The following is a 21,314-nucleotide window of genomic DNA, read 5'->3' as shown; positions in this document are numbered from 1 at the left end:
TACCAGTTAAAAAGCAATATACATTCTCAGGGAAAGAGTGGAATAGTTGAGGTGTCACCACCTTTAATGTGCATGTACAGAGTTATGACGTTTTCTGCCGTCTGAACTAATTTCAATCAACGCAACGCTCCAAATGGGTAGATAGAATTAGCCAAGATCAAATGATTTTATAACCCAAATAATTTCAGAGTCAAATAATATCTACATAAACTTGCGTAGATAGCAAATCTGCAATTGGCACATGTTCTAGCAGGTGTAAACCCCCACTGTCCTCTTAAGAAAGCAGTGGGAAAAAGCTTCATCGAAAACCAAACCTAAACACAAACAAACTAAGCTGAAAAAATATACGGGTTTCACATCTTTAATTGTCAGAAGAAATAGGTCACCCCTTTTTTAAACACTGATAAATACATGTTTCTGCAAATGTCCGCTTCGGAGCCGACAGAAGAAAAGCTACTGGAAAAAGACACCCATCCACGTGTAAAGAGCAACAAGTGACCCTTCTAAAAGAGACTCCTTCATGGGGGAAAAATACGAATCCCCGGTATTTCACATCAGAATAGTAAGATCTTCAAGACCTTAAATAAAGTGCAGACGGGAGCTTGAAGGCCTAAACTAACGCCAGTGTCCGTGACACGTGACCTCGACTAACATTCAACAAACGGTAGTGTTGCCCACCGGTTTCCTCAGCGGATGACAGCTTTGCAAAATACTGAAAGGAGCAAGAAGTGGCGAAAACTAAAGTGGTGAACTAAAAAGCGACGTTGTCACCAAAATGAACGTTTTAAAAACAGTATACAGTAAACTGCACAGTTTGTTGACTTTCGTGCTTATAACCTGAACTAGTGCACATGAAACCATATGGTTTCACTTCACCTGTATCCACGCCTCGGTTTGCCGACCCCGGTCGGACAAAATCACACACATTCACTGCCAACTCGGTCAGGCGGACAGAAAAACGATTGATTGTACTTGAAATGCGAAAACAACAACAACTAATTTTATTCATTAGCCAGCCACTTGGCATTGAACTGTGACTGCAGGATTTAGGTGAAGGGAAAGGAACAAAACTTCTGAACACGGAAAACCTTCTAAAGGGGAAATGAAAAGGTTCTTTCACGAAGCGAACGCGTGACCGAACGATATTGCCGAACAGGAGCGTTTCGCTAAAAACTCTGTACCATCACCTTTACGTAGCATCCAGAAAAAACACATTTAGACAAGGAGTCTGTTTAGGCCGTCAGTCTTGGCACTGCAAGGGAAAACAGGGAAGAGGGAGGAAAACCAATAAATCTTGATAAAGTACATTCTTTGTCCTTCTGAGGAGGACCTGCCACTAATACATAATGGTTATTTACGACATCTTAGGAATCGCATTATGAACTCCAGGCCTGGTATTAAGCAGGCTCTGTTGCCATGGCAAACGGTACGTGGAGGAGAGGTTGGATAAGAGGAAAAAGAGAGCAAGAAAAACGCTGGATTCAGGGTCCCTGTCGAGGCGAATGGGGATCGGCTTGGACGAGGGCTGTTTTTGCAGGTAGGCAGAAGATGGACAGGAAGTGATGTCATGATCACGCAATACTGACTGCCATACTAAAGATCCCCCCTCCCGCATCTGTTCCTCTTCCGATCCCTCTCCCACAGAAGCAGTCCTCAAAGCTCTTGGCACTTTTAAGAGTTCGACATAAGAGATCAAAATGTTTGCAGGGATGTGGGACTCCCATCCAATCGGAGAGAATCTCACTGTCCTGTGCTCTCATTGGTCCTCAGGGCTCCAATCACGCTCTGGATGTTCTCCTCAGGAACCTGGGTGGAAAGACGGCTGCTGTTAAACGCAAACGTTTTGGCAACAAACAGTTACGTGTACATGCAGGCTTGTTTTACAGGAAACTCACCAGAGCGTGATCGAACTTGAAGGTACTGATATAATAGGCTGGAATGTCAGCGGTCGCCAGTGGTTCAGAGATTTGAGCCACAATGCCACATTCATCTGTTGGAAGGCATGAATATGTGTTGAAATTGTGCACTTGATCTGATGTACTGAGGTAGTTTGTACATGGACAGGTTGCACCACTTTGTGTAAAATAGTGTTTAGGTGTTCTACTGGCTTCAATGAAAGTTTTATTTCAACATATTCCGATAAAATATCATCTTTTCGATGCTAAAAATGCCACCATAATCCCAATGTGTGGCTTTGCAGTTGTTATGTTTAGGTGGTTTACTAGCATACAGTTGCTCTACACAAAAACAAAAATAGTTCGTTTTATGAACTTAATTTAATTAAGGAAATCTTTTCAACGATTGTTTTAGCTTGGTACATCAAGAATAAAATAAGTTAAACAAATCATGTTTTATTGAACCAACTTAAATTTTAATTCCTGTCATACTAGCTAGCACATTAGTTTGTAGAATTTTTTTCCTTCATTCATCTTTATTGAACAAAGTTTAGTCCCGAATAACAAATATTAAATGTTAAAAATGTAAAACGTTAATTTAAACAAATAATGTTTTGTTGACCAACTTAAGGTTTTTGCACCTTACTAATTAGCAAATACACGCTAAAGACAATATTGTGGTTTCTAAGAAATTGGTTACATTGCTTCTATAAGATCATTTACTCAGTTTTATCATCTGCCAGGCAAAAACGTAAATCCTTTAGAAACACATCAGGACACACTTCCTCAACAAGTCACATTTTGATGTGTAATTTACATATAGCACGACCCAATTTTGTTTAAAACTTGGAGTTCCAGGTTTACATCCTATGAGCAAAAGCAAATACTTAAAGGGATAGTTCACCCAACAATGAAAATTCTGTCATGAATTACTCACTCTCTAGTTGTTCCAAATCTGTAAAAATGTCTTTGTTCTGATGAACACAGAGAAAGATATTTGGAAGAATGCTTGTAACCAAACAGTTCTTGGACCCCATTGACTACCATAGTGGGAAAAATTACTTTATAATTTTTTTGCTACAAAAAGAATGTAGGACAGCAAACAGCTCTGGGGCACTTTTGACTACCATTGTCATTTTTCCTACTATGGTAGTTGAAAGGTTTCAAGAACTATTTGGTTACAAGCATTCGTCCAAATATCTTTCTCTGTGTTCAACCAAACAAAGAAATGTATACAGGTTTGGAACAACTAGAGAGTGAGTAATTCACAACAGAATTTTCATTTTTGGTCAAACTATCCCTTTAATACTTGCCTTAGCAACCAGTATAAAACTGCTTTCACAAGAAGGTTTACCACAGCTTTGATAATTCCTGTCAGTTTCCTTCGCTTCAGTGTGAACTTACCAAACCCTAAAGGCTGTCCTCCAATGCGAACCATCTTCCAAAGTTCTCCCGAAGCGCTGGTGAAGAGGACGTTGTTTGGAAACCTGACAAGAAATGGACAGCTTGTAAATCCTATCCACAGACAAAAAACATTTAACCTGAAATCTAATAAACCAGTCACAATGATAAACTTAAAGAGCTTTACATATCTGTAGTTCTGTTTACAGTCAATCTAAAAATACAAGTTTGAAGTACATGTTCTTCAGAATGTGATGCCCAAAACGTGGCCTTTAATGGTTGATGTGGCTGAAAAATATGAAAACCTGGTGATGTCATCCAAAAAAGTCATTTCAAGGATGGAGCAAGTTACTTATAAGGAAAATTAGACAAATGTTTGTTCCGGAGAATACGTACACCAAAAAAGCATGCCAAAAAAGTACACGACAAGCTCATGTTTATAAAGTAAACAGGGTGAATTTTAATTTCACAACCAATAACTTGTCAGTGGCAGGGTTGTGTATGAACTAACCTCCGAGTCGTCTGTTCATCCATGACCAGAGAGATGTAACCCTCGATCAGCGAGAACGAAAAGAAGCGGATGTGCCCAGAATCCTCGCTCTGCCCCACGGCCTCTTTTGCTCTGTAATAAAGCACGGCAGGAATTCTTGTTATTATCCAACCTCTATTACAGCAAAACTCAGCTGACGCTTTCGTAAAACAACAGTGAACAGTACAGCTAACAGAGCGCCACGGAAACGGACTCAAAGGGCAACTTTGATATGTATCTTTCCCTTTAATTCTTGGCCTGATGCCACTTTCTGAGAAGTAAACAAGTTTAGGAAATAAGTAAGTGGAAAGTACAAATACACACTGCTCCACTTGTTCTCCTTCTTTCCCCGCCCGACGTCTTGCTAATGCTCTCCCTACAGCGACCCGTGTGTATCATCATCATTTTCTAATAGACCTGGCAGATGGCTCTCGGTTACGGCCATATGTGAGAGGCCCGCGCGGAGCTCTTACCCGCCCGAGTAGAACATGACGTCCATGAGCAGCGTGGCCACCGAGGGCAGCGTGTCGGGATCCAGACTGGTAACGCAGAACATGTTACTGGGGCTGGAGAGAGGGTGAATGATGGGCCGAGGAACTGACAAAAGAGAGAGTCAATGTTATTTCAAATTATGTTCATTTAGTTCTACTTACATCTAGTTTTAAAGAAATGAAATACATTCTGATATACGAGAAGGTCTAAACAAATGATTTCATTAACAAGCTCAGCAACACTCGGTACTATAAATGCCCACCATGCCCCGTGTCGACACACCCTCAGACTAATGACAGTTACCCAGTTTAGGCTTGACAAAACCATTGGTGACCTCGGTGCCGTTGGCAGCGACCGTTTCTCCATTGACAACCTTCAGGAGAGTGAACTCGGCAGACAGCGTGTGCATGACCATGGGCAGGTCCCTCTCTCGAACCTACAGACAGATCCAACACACACATTTTGGGAAGGACGCTATAACCAGCTCAGGTCCTCAAAGAGGCAATAAATAAATCGAAACCATTTCATGTATTTGCTGACTGTGCCAAGCCTTGCCGATGATATAGATTTGAAATGTACTGTGGTATTTGAAGCAGGGGTGAGAAATAGCGAGCAAATGATCAGAGTGTAGTATTGTGCCTTATCTCTCCAGCCGAGACCCCAAGGATCTTAACAATATCAGGGTCTGTAGATCTGTTTTTAGATAGGACCATCCAAAGTGAATTATTTTAGAACTGACCAGTTTTGGTTTATAGTATAATAAAGGAAAATGTTTAAAGGGGTCATATGACACGGCTAAAACAAATATTATGGTTTGTTTTAGATGTAATGCAATGTGTATACACGATTTAAGGTTCAAAAACGCTGTATTTTCCACATACCGTGCATGTTTGTATCTCCTCTTTGCCCCGCCTCTGTGAAACGCGCACAGATTTTTTACAAAGCTCATCGCTCTGCAAAGCGAGGTGTGCTATGATTGGGCAGTTAACCAGAGCGTAGTGATTGGTCGAATACTGCAAGTGTGTGACGGAAACGTAACGCCTCTTACCATATTTGGAACATCAGGTTCCAAAGCAATTGTACTGACAGGTACGCCCACCTTACTGCCGTATACATTTGGGCGGTCTTAGTCAAATCATACCACGAACTGACGTAGATTCGCCGGGGTGTGGTTACACAAGGCGTTTCAGGCAGGTCTGGGTGAGCATTCGCTTTTAGATAGAATGCATCTTTTGTTCCGACACTTTAATTCGAGCAATTTTACGTGTCTAATACATGCATGGGCAACTTATAAAGGCCCATTCAGATTGCGGGAGATGCGAAAAAGCGAAACGAATACCTGACGAACCAAGTTTTCATATCAACGACGAAACGAATGTTCGCTTCTATTTGACGCCCGCACTGTAGATGGCGCTGATGGAGAATACATTTCACGCCTAAACATTAGGTGGCGCTCAACTGCTAAGAAGAAGAAAAGCTTAAAGCTTAGCGCGTAGCAATACAGGCTACTAGTACTGTTTGCTTTACGTACTTACAACAGCAGAACAAGAAATGGATTTCTCCAGCAGCAGCGAAGATGAGTTTATTGTTTTTTGCCTGAATGAGCAAAGGAAGAGAAAAAGACGATATTGGGTTCACCCTATTCTTGAGAAGAGCACGGGGAGTTTAATAGATTGATCCAGGAGTTAAAGCTGTACCACGATCGTTTTCATCGTTACTTCAGGACGATGGTCTGGGGGTTAATTAGTTACCAAATTGCATTTGCATTGCAGCTGTACTATTTAAACAGTTGTAAAATATGTTTACACGTGACTTGATGTTTGTTTACATGTGCCTGTGCTTTCTACCTACAAGCAAAACTGCTTAGTTATTGTATATAAAGAAAAATAAAGAAATTTGAAGAAACTGATTGTATTTGATGACTTTACTACTGGTACCGCAAATATATTTGTAATATCCCATACTACAACATAACATGTGAATTGTATTCATATGAAAGATTACATATACTGTTTATACTTTTATATTTGAATGCCACCTCAAATTATGCCACAGAACTTCTTTTATGTCCTGGTTTTTGTAGTCGCTGTGACTTTTTCAAAAAGTTCTGTCTGTTCTGACACCAACGAAAACAACTCGACATCCATTCTCTCACAGCAGCTTTCTGAGCCTTTAGCGACCCCACGTGCCCTCAGTGGCTCCAGGCGCGTGACGTAAAATGCTCGATTCTTATTGGATGGTCTGTTTCTTCGCTTTGCGAATGGGGAAAGATTCGTCGCACTAGATGAATAAAAAACCTTCGCATTTTCGCCGCGCGGACATTCGCGGTCTATATGAAAGGCTTCATAAAAATCTATTGTTTTTGTTCTAGAATGTTATCGCACCGAATATTCGCGGGCAATCTGAACAGGCCTTAACACACCAAAGATACAGAAAAACACGTATTCGCGCCATATGACCCCTTTAAGGTTTTGAGCAAGCAGGCCATGAGAGAAGAACAGGGGTGAGGATGAAAAGGAAATGGCCTCTCCAGTGGCCCGGCACAGGAGGCAGGTCATCTCCTCTCTTTCTATAAAGCCCTGTGATTATTCCTCGGCCTGGGAGCAGCTGGGGTGGAATGTGAACTTTCCTGTAAATTCCAGCAAGCCGCTGCTGATCCACAGGCTTTATCCTCTTTACATAAATACCCTCAGATTACCATCGGGTCCACATTTCTTGTTATTTTCATAAACCGGCTCTGTCGATCGTGCATCTACTGATAGAGCGGCCATGTTCACATACACACACACAAACACAGCGGAAAAGTGATGAGATAACAGTGACTGGCAGCGGTCATGGTGGACAGGTTGGTTTAGGTAAGAAGTGATGATTTGCTCAGTATTTACAGTTCACGTTGTAAGCTTGATAAAAGCCATTTACATGCTATTCCATGTAAATTGTATGAAATTACAAGCATCTAATTCAGCTTTGATAAAAAAATTACACTGTCTTACATATGTAGACGACAGACCACATAGCTCATTTCTATATCATCTGTGGTTAAACCAAGGTTCCTGTTATTCAAGACCAGCTGGACTATGAAATGTGCTTTGATCATATGAATTTGCACACCTATAAGCAACAACATGTAGTGTAGATAATTGTATCTAAAGTATTCATTTATATACAGTATCTCACAGAAGTGAGTACACCCCTCACATATGAGCAAATATTTTATTATATCTTTTCTTGTGACAACACTGAAGAAATGACACTTTGCTACAATGTAAAGTAGTGAGTGTACAGCTTGTGTAACAGTGTAAATTTGCTGTCCCCTCAAAATAACTCAACACACAGCCATTAATGTCTAAACCGCTGGCAACAAAAGTGAGCACACCCCTAAGTGAAAATGTCCAAATTGGGCCAATTAGCCATTTTCCCTCCCCGGTGTCATGTGTTACAAGGTCTCAGGTGTGAATGGGGAGCGGGTGTGTAAAATTTGGTGTTATCGTTCTCACTCTCTCATACTGGTCACTGGAAGTTCAACATGGCACCTCATGGCAAAGAACTCTCTGAGGGTCTGAAAAAAAGAATTGTTGCTCTACATAAAGATGGCCTAGGCTATAAGAAGATTGCCAAGACCCTGAAACTGAGCTGCAGCACGGTGGCCAAGACCATACAGCGGTTTAACAGGACAGGTTCCACTCAGAACAGGCCTCGCCATGGTCGACCAAAAAAGTTGAGTGCACGTAAAATATTTACAAAAATGTGAGGGGTGTACTCACTTCTGTGAGATACTGTACATTTGTGAGGTTTTATTTATATTTGGTAAAGCAGGCAATTTAAATAAGCACACTTTGAAAGCAGCATTTTTCAGTGTGCTCGGAGCTTATCCTGCCAAACAACAAACTGGTCAGAAAGTGAAGAGAGATACTGAAACTGATTCCACAAATTCACTCATAAAATAAGATGATACTGATTAAAAATGATATAAAAAAACTTGTGACTAGTGCAGATAAAATGAAACAAATATTTCAACCGTGTGTGGGTGGTATGACCGAATTCGTACATCATGGTCCCAATAATGTTTTATATATAGCTGCGGAGACCATTTCAAAATTATTTTCAGTTTTTCTAAATGTACTATTTATAGGTATGCGTTTAGGTAAAATGATCATTTTTGTTTCATTCTTTCAACTACTAACAATATTTATCTCAAATTTCAAATATAGCTTTTTCGCATTTATTTGCAAAAAAACAAAAACTGGAGAAAGAGGTCAAAATAACAGAAAAGATGCTCTGTATTTTTTCAGACATCAAATACAGCAAAGAAAACAAGTTCATATTCACTTTTAAGCAACACAACAATAATATTTGCACATGTATTTAGGAAAAGTTCAAATTTATTTTTTTATGTGATAACCTGGATTTTTATCACAGTTTTCACGTGTCTTGTCATGCTGTCAGTCTTTCACATTGCTGTTGGATGACTTTGTCACTCCTGAGGTTTGATTTTGTTGAAATTTAACAGACACTGGACTGGAATGGCTACAATACATCTAGAAATGCTAATTAAATTAAAATTTGGAACTGTCTCTTACTTTTTTCCCACACCTGTATATGTAACATAACAAAATATAATTGATTCATAATTCAGTCATAATTTATTACTTATTTAATTCACAAATTAAAGGCTTTTTTGGCATTTGGTGATGGATTTTTCTTTAAAACGGTGTCACAGATAAATGGCAAGGGTGTGGTATAAATGGCACAGCAGAACCTTCACCAGTTAACATTTCTACCTATATACTGTGCACCTCTATATCCCTGTATATAATTCTGTTGGAAACAGGACACGATTTTGCTAAACTCATAAATAATAAAAGTCAGTGTGTTCTATATTACAGTTAGAAACACTTACCAATATAAAATCAGTTTGGTAGGTTGACAGCATGAACACAGAGATGTTGTGGTCCGCTAGCGGGGCGATGACCGACTTTGCAATTTTGGTGACCCCGATTGGCTGAGAGCTGGCGGCGCTTCCGCCTCCCGACACCACGTTGAGAGCCAACCACGTCGCATCAGCCACGCTGAGATACTCCGACTCCGGCAGCTCTGAAACCGACGAGAAACAAAAAAACACAAGTGTTAACACGGGAGAGATGAATGTGACATTTTACCCTTCAGGAATAACGGCGTCCAGACTGTGCGTTCTCCAGTGGCCTTTAGATTCCTGATGAGGGTCTGATAGGGTGAAGAGCATGCTGAACGGTAAAAGCCGATTCATTTATCAACCTGCCTGAATGACCGACCTTGCCAAAGTACTTTATGGGGAATAAAGGCTTCAGCAAGCGAAACAAAACTGGATTGTGGAATGATGACCCATGTGGAGAAAAACGGTGCAATTTATGTGTAAAACTGATCTTTCACCTGATGAATTATGGGTGGAAAACCTGCACAAACTTCCGGGCAGTTTAAAATACCTGAACCTGTTTCGCAACACGTGAGCTTTTGATATCCATGGTGCCAAAAGGGGGTTCACCTTGGCAACCGGTGTGTAATGACATGAATTCACTCAATCAGCCCATAATGGAAACGTGTGTATGTGGTGGTGGTGGTAGAGGGGCTTGATGGATCAATGTGTGGTCAAACATTGGCAGGGAGTCAAGCGACAAGGAATTATAGAGAATCAGTGATACTTCACATGACTTAATCTTGCCTGGCTGCACTAAACCCGGTGCACTCTTAGTAAAAGAGTAACCACAAAACCTACCTTTAAAGCCATCTTCATCCACGATGATGGTATAATCCTCTGGGGTCTCGGTTAAACTAAAGAACTTACATCTGGAAGGAAGGGAGAGAGAGAAAGAGGTAGAAATTACAAGCCAAGAAGCAAGCAGTGTAATAAACAAGAATATAAAAATCATAACATGTCCCTGAGAAACTTCTATGAACATCAATTTACTCCGATTAACATTACTACTATTGCTCAATCTTGGGTTGGGGATTTGAACGAACCCAAGAATTAAAATTCATTGCGTTGTATGTGCATCGGCAACCATGTACGTTACCTCAAATTGTGCAGCTTGTTTAGTTATAAAATGCACATTTTATGACTTTCTTCATCCGAAGAACACAAAAAAAGATATTTTGAACAAAGTTGGTAACCGAACAGCACTGGACCCCATTTATTCTATTGTATGGACACAAAACCAATGCAAGTGAATGGGATCCCGTTAACAAAGATTGTGTCATTTTATCACATTTTACTCCATTTTCAAACCCCCAGTGTAATTTTTCTAATACACAGGAAAAGTATCTGTGAATACAGTGTTCCTGTTAAAACACAACCCTGCTGCTGGCTTGTAAATGTTGCTTGTACACCCCAAACGCCTCTAAAGATACCAGGTAAAGAGTCCTTATTTATGGGCCTGTCCACCCACACACGGTGCATCATTTTGCCTCTGGGGGGACAACAGACGACTTGATGACTCTAGCAAAAGAAGCATCTTATCTGACACTGCCCAAGTGTTGGTGGTGGGGGTTCGAGATTTTTGTGAGCCGTCACACAGTTCCGCTGTTTTGTCACTGGATCATTTAAAATGCTCTTTAGCCGAACAGTAAAACGCCATATGCTTCTGTACAGACTGAGCACAATTTTTTAAATATAAAAGAGCAACTTGAACTGTTATGAGGTACAGCCTAGGTTTGTACAAGGTGATAAACGAAGAGCCATCCGAATGCTTTTAGCTTTTCCCCAGATAACAATTTACCTTTCTGCAATATTAGGGATTTATTCAGATTTAAGCGGAATTTGAGTCACAGGGTGATGAGACAGAGATACAGAGATGATTCTAAACTAATTTGAGAGGGTACGGAGACCTGAGATGAGCAATGAAAGCACAGTGACAATCATGGAGGTAAGGCAGGTCGTCTTAGCTCCCTTAAACCAGAGCAACACAACATAACCAATGTAAATTTTCCACCGGGTATGACTCACTCGTTCTGCGTCTCTAGTCTGAAATCTGCTCAGAAATGCGCTCCTAACAACTGCTCCTCCAATGCCAAAACACACAACAGATCAACCCCAAAACAATGTTTTAACAATTATAGATTCCGGTGGTTTATCTCAAATCTATAAACCTCCCCCTTTCTTTTTGATCTCTAACCCTCTTCTAGTTAATACACGTTTAGATGTCTGGCTCCGTTGGTCAAAACAGTAATACTGCTTAAAAATGTAAAGGATGCACACAGCTTTTCTAGTAATAATAACGAAATACTATAACACTATGCAGTAACAGAAATATTTCAATATAACAAGTTAAAATGTTGTTAACTTTGATAATATACAGCCCTCATTGTATATGAAGTTTATCAACTGGGAATTGATTGGATCATAAAAAGTGGGCATCACATTATCGGACTATCCCTATAAGCAACTTTTTCTTAATGCCCCGTGTTGTTTGCAGTTTGTATCAGTCCAAGACATTGGACAAAAAAGCTGTTTAATAAGTCGATTCAAGCTGTTCCCCTGCAACAAAGTAACACGTCGTTTAACCCTCGCCCCACCATAAAAAGTTAGCTCAAATGCTTGAGGTTAAGGCCTAAAGTTGCTTTGCAGCTGAATTCACAAAAAGCCCCCAAAACAAACAGCATTGCCTGCTGGGCAGACACACAGCACTGAATACAATAGGAAACTGTTACAGAGCAAAATCAAACCACAAAGAATATTTCACTGCAAAAAGAAACTGAATCTTGAAAACAGACATCTCACCCACTGGAAAATTTCAACTCAACTATAAATGACCCTGCATCTGCACTAAGCAGGCCTCCGAAACACAAATGTTTTTTGCCGTAATGTTACTTTGCGATTTCTGCATTTTCCCTTTGATTGTAGGTGATGTCATTCTTGCTGTTGCAGATCCCGAGTCATGACTAAATGCCTCAACCAAGGTAAAGACCCAAAGCTGTGCTACGCACAAACAAAAAAAATGCTTTTAAAAGTATAATTACTGTGAATTCGCAGAATCTCTTGATTGCATTTGGGCGCACAAGACCTTTTCAAAACAAGAACACGCCAACCATTAAGACTCAACACTCAATAAAACATGGCAAATTACATTTCCAAAAACAAGAGCAAATAAACATAAGGGGGCTTTTAGGGAATCGGAGCACTGATCTAAACTGTCTAAGAAGACTGAGCAGGATGTTTCTGTGAGCTTCAGAGGCAATCTAGACATGTCCTCACACTCTCTGCTTACGCAAACACAGCGAGGGGCATCGGAGACTCTATGAATAGATGGTCTTTCACAAAAGACCCTCATCTGAGGCAGCATCTGTACGAAAAACAGAAGAACTGTGGTGTATGTCAATACTAATGTGTTTTGCAAGGACACTGCTGATAAACAGTTAACCAATGCACCAAATGGATGCAAATCATTGTCAGGCCACAACTTTTTCCCCAACTAATCTCCTAGTTGTTTACAGGTTCCAGTACAATTCCGCTGGGTGCAGATCAGCTGGATCTCTGTCAAACTGACCAAGACGGCCCTGCTTTGTGACAAATGCATTGAAAAGATAAGGTCTGGAGGCTTTGATGTTGATCAGAGCCGTGCAGCTGAATTCTTCATCGCGCATTCAGCATCACGCCGCCGGTTCGAGTTGAATTTAAAGCAAAATATCCCCCCTCCATGTATTACACCGACGCACGAGAAGAAAAACAACCCCGAGCACGTACACACACCCCTCTACCGTCGACCGAACTTCAGCAACACCGCAGGCAATAATAACTGCTCAGAAAAACATCCACGATTATGCGCTTGACGGTGACATGCACATTTTCTTTGCGTGGGTCATATACAAGACGTGAAATAAAAACGTACAGAAGTAACGTTATCTGCCTCGTAAGAGCTGCGCAATGGTGAGCTAATGTGACTCGGTCTGAGGTTATTCAAACGGATATTGGACGAATAGTGACTAACGAACAACGCTTTAATATAATGCAAACTTTTATCGTTGGATTTATAAGGCTACTTACCTTGTTTTAGAAGGCAGAAAAGCTAGTTTGATTAATCCGTGAGTGCAAATCTGGATGCCCTCTTTCGCTATACTCGCTACTTTCAGACTGTGCTCTAAAATGTGCAGCTCCATCTTTTGCGTCTTCTCATTTGTGATCCATCTAAAACATATATATATATAAACGTCTATTCCTTTGGATAAAAAAGAATGAATAAATAAATAAATAAATAACTGGAGCTTATGGACGGGGTTTAAAACGGAGCGGAAAAGAGGGAAGAGAAAAGGAAAAGTTGTCTGCCGAGGAGAGGAGCGAAAGAGAGTAAAGCGGGGAGAAATTAAAGAAAGCACAACGAGGTAAATGGGAAGGGAGAAAAAGAGGACCGTCGGCCCCCGTGTTTCCACTCCGACAAGGATTGGAATGGGCCAGCAGCTGGTAACAGTGAAACAAACAACTTGTCAATCAAAACGGGGGCGGGACAAATGATGCTCGCATGGCACGCTGGGAAATGTGGTTTAGCGTTTAGGAAGTTATGGCTAGAAGGGATACAGCTACCTCCACTGGGCATGCGCGCTTCAATACAGCATTATTTTAATTAATTACTTTTTTATGTAAGGTTAGCTTTAGGGTTGGGGTAGGCGTTAGCTAATGTAATTTATTGTAATTTTATGGCGAGATTTTGCATGACTTCCGGCCATAACGTTAGCTGTATCCCTTCTAGCCATAACTGTTTAGTGGTTCCGTTTAACAAACAGCTTGTCGTGGACAACAATATGAAAAACGAATCGTATTTTTTATTGTAAATTCACGTTTTTAATCATAAAAAGATATATTCGTTGCTTATACAAAAACTTCAAAATGTACATTGTAAAATAAAAAATATATAGAAATAAAGAAGGAAGTATAATCAATACATCATTTCAACTCACTTTTTAAAATCTTGACTAGTGATGAATTGCTATAAGTTATATTTGAAGACACAAAGACTATACAATGACAATTGCTTCTCTCATTCACAAAATAAAAATGATAGGGCTTTAGGGAGTGACACTTCATTTCTAACCCATACCTTGATTACAATCAGAGCATGTGACTATTTTCTTCAGCCTAAACAGATTGTGAACAAGCTGAGACATGGACTATTCATACTGATCAAACTGTATGTGTCTTAAAGGCAGCTTATCTAATCAAAAGAGTGAATGACAAGGGGTGAAATTGTTGTTCCGTTTAAAGACCGTGTTGAAACAGTATTTCAGACTAAATAGTCACGCAGACAAAAATACTTCTAAAAACTCTATAAAACAAAATAGAAAGTTAAGAGTAAAATGGACTTTTAAACTTTAAATAAACTACATAACAATGCAGTTACAATATTCCAATCAAGTATCATGTTTGTAAAAAAGGTACATAATGTGACCATTTCACTAATTCAAGACCAGAATACATCATCTAAAAAAAGAAACCTGAAGTTTAATAATTCACAAGTGCTATCCATTGGCAACCAGGGCTAGTGCTGCAGAGCGTCATAAAACAACAAGCATTCTTTGTGTGCAGCTGTGATAAGATCCCTGGGACACTCTCTCACAGGGACAGGCATTGTTCAGTTCAAAGAACAGTTCTTCTCTTTAGACGCTATTACTCTCAGCATTACCTCTCAAGACATATTGAACGGTGAGCTTATGTCTTGGCAAATAATTTTTTTTGTTAAATGTGTTCATGTGAATGATCAGAAAAATTTGAACGTTTGAAGGCATGTTATGTTTCTTACAGCTAAGAAGTCCTATGAAACCAACATTTGCAATCAAATTGCCTGGTCAGCAACCCAAATATTTTGCCAAATACGAGACCGTTGTTTGAATATTGGCTTGACTATTATAACTAATAAAAAGCTTACAAAACCTTAGTGACTCACAGGATAAACTGGAAAAACTACCATTGATATGACTCTTTTCTCCATACAAAGTTAGTGCATGGCAACTGCGGCTGTCAGTCCCTAACATGCTGGCAAACATCTTTTGTGTTACACAAAAAGCAAATGTTATGCGTGCTTAGAACAAGAGGGTGAGTAAATGACTGGGATTGGCTAATCCTTAGCAGCACTGAGAAAAGTAACACATACTCCATGACATCATCTATGTGGGACTTCAACAGTGACATGAACATTAATTTACACCCGATAACACCAAGAACGTCTGTGAATTAAAACATTCAGTGAATGTCAAGCGTCATTTGTCGCGCCCAATTAAAAAGCTTTAAATATGTAGTTTCATGCCAGTTCTGCACTTCTCATTTTATTATACAAACCCTCATGAATTGCATCTAAAGCCTTTGTGCATTGTAAGAAACCTAATTTTCATATTAGGTAAACTACACATTTAGAAGAGCACAGCAGCAGAACTTTCAAGCACTCTCACAAATAAAGGCTTAGTTATACACTGAAAAGCAGCTTGTCAAAGCAGAAGTGGATCACTAAAGGCTGTGTTCTCTGAAGAGATTGCTTTAATCTAAACCCCATGACCCATATGAAACCCTGAGAACCAAGCCTCCTACCGGCATGAGACTGAAGAGACTTTCAGATCCAAAATCTTAATGTTATCCTTTCTAAGGGGTGCTAGCTTCCACATTACTACAGCTCAGACATCAACAACTCCGTTTAAATGCAGAAAACAACATGCTTAAGAAAAACCAACTTTGCATTTCTCTCATGTACACATTTCACAGCAAACCACATGTAGGACACTTCCTACAACAGAATATTGGCTAGTTTCCGATGGTTGTACTGTATACATGAAGACACGTCCTTTAATTGTTTCATTATATTTTGTTGTCAGACATGGGATTTTAACCTATAGCCCATCATAAAATATTGATAACCAGGAAAAATAATTCACACATCACGTTTCACAATGTTAAGTTTTATTAGCCTGTGTCAGACTAAAATATACATGCATCACACATTGCAAAATTCTTGACCACAAGATTTCCACATCTGTTGAAAGATTAAAAAGGACAATTAGAATCATTTTAATCCCCAGCAATACAGCATGGCACTTATGTGGCGTACACAAAGATGTGGCCACACAGACAGCAGGCATTTCAAGTTGCAAAAAACCCACATAACGTCTTGCCGGGCAGTTATATAGGATCACAGCGTTAAGGATCGCCAGTGGAGGCAAGTGGCTGACCCCCTTTGAACGTGATCCAGATCAGTGGAAGCACTCTCACCTTCCATGTAACATGTGGATGGCAAAGCCCGGACTGCAAATCTGACCCTGTTCACATAAGATCGAGACAATTAAACCCAAATCAATACTGCAAAAGAAAAACCGTAAATATTCACAAAGAATGTTCCTAACAAATCTCAACAGCAATACCGCTGTGACTCATTAGGATGGGTTTTAGTTTTTGGTCATGTCCACAGCAAGTCAGGAACCACATATCCTAAAAGCCTTGGTATATGACCAAATTTGCAAACGTATATCCAACTAAACGTAAGCCTTACCCTTTGTTGTACAGCTCTGGAAGAACGACAGCCTTCCAAAATCATTCAAACTAGCCATATGGGATCTGTGGACCCAAAATGAACAAATCAGGATCATCAAGACATGCTGAGCTTTTGAAACAATGTCACATGGCTTCTAAGGTGGATGGGACAGTATGCAGTTACCCTCCCATGAGAGCACCTTCTATAAGCAGGGGCAATAGGGCTGGGCCACGTTGGGTATGCGTGAGAAGTGATGACAGGCCACTAACAAATGCTCAAACCATGCATGCCAGCACTACAAAGCTGACATGAAAGCATAGCATTCATGTAGTTCATGGGTGTTCACAGACCGCTTTTGTAGAAAACTAGTCTTGCATTCAGCATTTACTGTAATGCAATAAATGTTAACACTGGACAATGTCTCAAAATGTAACATACCTGGGAAGAAAAATTTGTCTCGATCACTACTAGGACCCAACAACAGATATAAGGTCCAATAATAGTAGGTGCCGAAGTAATCTAGCACTGCCATTTGAACATCCAGTCAGACATACAACTGCATGCAGATACCCCACAGTGCTGGTTAAAGCTTTTCATAAATTATTAATAAACCACTATTAAATTACAGATATTAAAGTTTCACTCACCAGACAGCAACGGTGCACCACCTAGTGGACAGCATGTCTCATCTACACAGTAGAAGACACAAGTGAGACACTATACTTCACAATGATGACAGTACATTCTTTAAGCTTCGTGAATGTCCTGCAGTGATTTCCCACAAAGCTAATGATAATAGCAACATGGGTAAAGCAACACTACAGAGTTGGTCTTTGAGGCGTTTCCAACGACTAAACCCTACTGAGAGGAGCCAGTCGGGATAGACCTCATTTTATTGACAAACTGTGTTCATTCATATTTATTACAACATTGACACCTACCGCCAAGAGGTACAATTTCTGCCCTCCAGTACATATTTCAAGGATTGAGGAATCACATTTTGTTCTACACCTGAAATGCAAAGAAAACATAAGCAAAGCACACATGCACATCCAAGGCATACTTTAAAAAAAAAACCAGGTCGACTGTTCAGAGAGGCACTTTCTCTTTCATGGTTATAAGAGCAGTTGAACATTGCCAATCATCACTACAAACGCATTATTTACAGCACGGTCACATTAAATTCTTACCTATAGGACCCTTCACAGGATGACCATAAACCTCACCCAAAGCCTGCAAGTATACAAGAGCAAACTTAAACGCTTGTAAAAAATAAAAAGCAGATGAAAAAAGTCTGTGGCAAAAGCATGTTTCTTCTCATAAGTAGCACTGTTATTTGGTGGACACAACAGTGAGTTGCAAGAGAAGAATTATTTTTTGCACTGCACTAGTTCCTAACTCCACCACATATAGACTGTGACTAGCACGGTGCAGTTAATCTGATAGTGACCAACCCCAGACACTCACCATACTGCATACGATGACTGCATGAGGCTTCCAAAAACATGATAAAACCACGGCTTACCCTAGTAGGAAAAAAAACAGTGTTAGTGCAAGAAACTGTGGTAAAATGCCCTTTCTGTCCCATATAAAACAAACCATTAAAATATTCTAGTATAATAACAGTCCCCAGTGCAACGATACACAGTGATGAAAGCAAATGATAAAATAGATAGAAAACCTATGCAGAGAAGACTTTGTTCTTTACGATAAAGTTAAACATGGCGATCTACAACGGCTGTAACGTTTCCCAATCAATTTTACGTTCGAACAGCATTAACTATATGACATATATAAACAATATCATGAAATGATGTTAAAAATCTGCTGTAACTTAAGCAGAGTCCATTATAAATATAACGATTACCAGTTTCAACTATACGCATCACGACCCCACCACGTGGTGTAAATGTGCTCATAGCTGTTAGGTTAAAATTCACTTATTCACATTCACTATTTTCATCGACTACACGTACAAGAAGGTAATTTATAGTTAGGTGAGGTAATCAATACAGAAGAAGGCGAAAATATAACCGTTTATTAACTTTTTAACGACTTACTTCCACAAGAACAAACGCTCGTGCTGGCCGGTGCTGACTGCTGAGAAAGACCGGAAGAGGAACAGCCGTCTTTATAACACTGACTTTACGACATTTTACGACATTTAACGTTACAACCTCCACGCCCATGCCTGTTAAAAATAATGTAATAGTTCTATACATTCGTTTAAAATCTATATTTTATCATATAGTACATTGTAGGCTACGTCAAACAACACAGATAACTGCACAGACCTGTGTCATATAATAAACATAAGTCCCACTCATAATGTTCATGTTAAATTTTATTCGCCTGTTGATAATTAATTATCATTATTATTGTACAAAATATGTAAAATACAACAATAAGAAAAGTATTTATTTATAGCCTACTATTTGTTGAATTTTTATTTACTTATTATTATTATATCGAACATACACTGCAGAATAAATAAATAATTATCAAACCTAATAATAACGTTACATCGATGTAAACGTTATAAGCATTAAAAGTACAAGATATGAGCCGAGTTCAAATTTAAATTGCGCGCCTTTTCTCTTCACACGATTCAGTGTTGCAGTAACGTTAGCTGTTAAACAGCCTTGATTTAGTGACCTGCTGCGCTTCTAAGTTACTGTCTGGAGTTTTAAGAAACATATTATGGGGGGACTTTGGTCGAGAGAAAAAAGTCCCGAAAATCATAAGAGACATTTGTCTGCTGTAGCATCTTCTCTTCGCCTCAGTCGGCTTGGGACAGATAACCCAAAACTGGTAAGTGTTACAAGCTATTTGTTGGTTGGTTACCGTTACTAAGCATAACAACTAACGTTAACGTTACAGCTAGAACGCTACATTGAATTAGTCACGTCACGTAATTAGTTAAAGTTAGGTCTTTTTAAATAATTACTTTGTTAAAATGCTTATTATTCTATTGTCAAACCAGAGGCGTATTAAGACCTCATGGTGCCCCTGGGCAACAGCCCCAGAGGTGCCCCCCATCAACCCACCTACCCACATGCATGAATCCACTCATTAAAAGATTTCATAAGAATGAAACTCAGCAATTTACAATATACTATTTTACAAGAATTACACATTAACACGACACTTTTGTAGAATAGAACACAAAAAACAACTCTTTTCCATTAAGTATTTTTAACAGTTAGGCCTACTGTAGTTAAGGGGCACCTGTTGTAACCTTACATTTCAGGTTTTGATGTAGTGAAAAAAAGTCACTAACATTTTTTTAACATGTGTAAATGTTGTGCGTGCCACAAAGTGGGGGTACAGGGACACACACACACACACGCACGCACGCACGCACGCACGCACGCACGCACGCACACACACACACACACACACACAGTTTGCATGTATTCACATTAGGGGGGCAATGGAACAATGTACAGATTTTCAGGACATTGGGACTTTAATTCACCAAAGTGGCATTCACCAGATTACAATGTATAGCAAGGTTATTCATAAAAATAACATGAAACGTTATTGTTACTATTTTAACTGCTATACAGCTATTCAAACGCTCTTTTTAAGTACAGTATGTGTATATTCTTCTTACTAAACGATCACATAAAGTACTCAGATAAAAGTGTACTCCACTAAAAAGGACACGTATGAATTGATTGCTATAGTGATGACACCGTTCTTCACTTTCACTTTAAAACCCAGGTTTGGACCTTAAATAGTGGCCTTACCTCCACGTACTATTAGCATACATTATCGGCACTATAACATCTTATTTCTGACGCATGCCATGTATATATACATTGTATATATACATTTATTAATCAGTGCTAATCCCCGCATTTTTAGTCGCCACTACGTAATGCTGCATCGTTCCCGCTTCCATCTGTTTGAAGATTAAAGTGTATACGAAAGACAACTCGCCTCATAACACTCACTTGTGATTGGCTGAATGTTAATTCACTCAAATCTATGTAACTAACCAGATAACATGGGCGGGAATGTTGGCGGGGGTGTGTCGAAAAAGTGCGGAGGACAGAACCATTTTGATCTGAAGTGGGGGTATCCCGCACATGGTGCCACGCCTATTTAGCGCAGATGCGTGACTTAAGTCTTAAAAAACAAGTGCTTATGTACATTTATAAAAAAATATTTTGTATTGTGGGTTTATTTGGTGCCCCTGGGCACTCGCCCAATTGCCCATATGGTTAATCCGCCTCTGTGTCAAACAACAACTAATTTCAAATTGCTTTAATATAAAATCTATTTTTCATTTAAATTACAAGGAGAGGAAAGTTTGCCAGCATGCTCTGTTCCCTTATTTGGTTAATAACTCAGCTGGACACGGTGATATTACTGGGCTGGAAGATCATCTACAGGAGGTTGTAAAACTGAGACATCCATGACAATAAATTGTCAATACGCCTGCGGTCTGCAATGTGATGATGGAAATGTATTGGGATTTTCTTTTAGGGTGCTGATCTCTTGGGTGCAGAT

At 39.6% G+C, this 21,314-nt stretch overlaps 1 protein-coding gene, 1 long non-coding RNA gene and 2 other non-coding genes across 7 annotated transcripts; all 4 read right to left on the bottom strand.

Moving 5' to 3' along the window:
- Positions 1-118: 118 nt before the first annotated feature.
- castor2 (cytosolic arginine sensor for mTORC1 subunit 2) lies at positions 119-13,745 on the bottom strand. The gene is made up of 9 exons (XM_057356807.1): positions 13,334-13,745; positions 10,070-10,140; positions 9,218-9,411; positions 4,621-4,753; positions 4,299-4,422; positions 3,808-3,918; positions 3,300-3,382; positions 1,896-1,990; positions 119-1,806 (listed from the first exon to the last, which is right to left on the bottom strand). The coding sequence occupies exons 1-9, from the start codon at positions 13,444-13,446 to the stop codon at positions 1,741-1,743; spliced, it is 990 nt and encodes a 329-aa protein (XP_057212790.1). The 5' UTR covers positions 13,447-13,745; the 3' UTR covers positions 119-1,740.
- A 2,466-nt stretch (positions 13,746-16,211) lies between these two features.
- On the bottom strand, positions 16,212-18,899 carry LOC130570360 (uncharacterized). 4 transcript variants are annotated; one of them, XR_008964955.1, is made up of 8 exons: positions 18,857-18,899; positions 18,264-18,322; positions 17,987-18,029; positions 17,738-17,807; positions 17,235-17,485; positions 16,815-16,879; positions 16,538-16,584; positions 16,212-16,301 (listed from the first exon to the last, which is right to left on the bottom strand). It is a non-coding gene; the product is annotated as an uncharacterized LOC130570360 (long non-coding RNA). The 4 variants fall into 4 exon arrangements; XR_008964956.1 differs by having other exon boundaries at positions 16,815-17,352; positions 17,444-17,485; XR_008964953.1 differs by having other exon boundaries at positions 17,444-17,485.
- LOC130551450 (small nucleolar RNA SNORA8) lies at positions 17,245-17,377 on the bottom strand. The gene has a single exon (XR_008962615.1). It is a non-coding gene; the product is annotated as a small nucleolar RNA SNORA8 (small nucleolar RNA).
- Positions 17,555-17,688, bottom strand: LOC130551451 (small nucleolar RNA SNORA18). The gene has a single exon (XR_008962616.1). It is a non-coding gene; the product is annotated as a small nucleolar RNA SNORA18 (small nucleolar RNA).
- Positions 18,900-21,314: the final 2,415 nt, after the last annotated feature.

The sequence above is a fragment of the Triplophysa rosa genome, linkage group LG2, assembly GCF_024868665.1.
Source record: "Triplophysa rosa linkage group LG2, Trosa_1v2, whole genome shotgun sequence".
NCBI lineage: Eukaryota > Metazoa > Chordata > Actinopteri > Cypriniformes > Nemacheilidae > Triplophysa > Triplophysa rosa.
The sequence above is the reverse complement of the archived record's forward strand: the minus strand, read 5'-3'. Positions and strand labels throughout refer to the sequence as shown.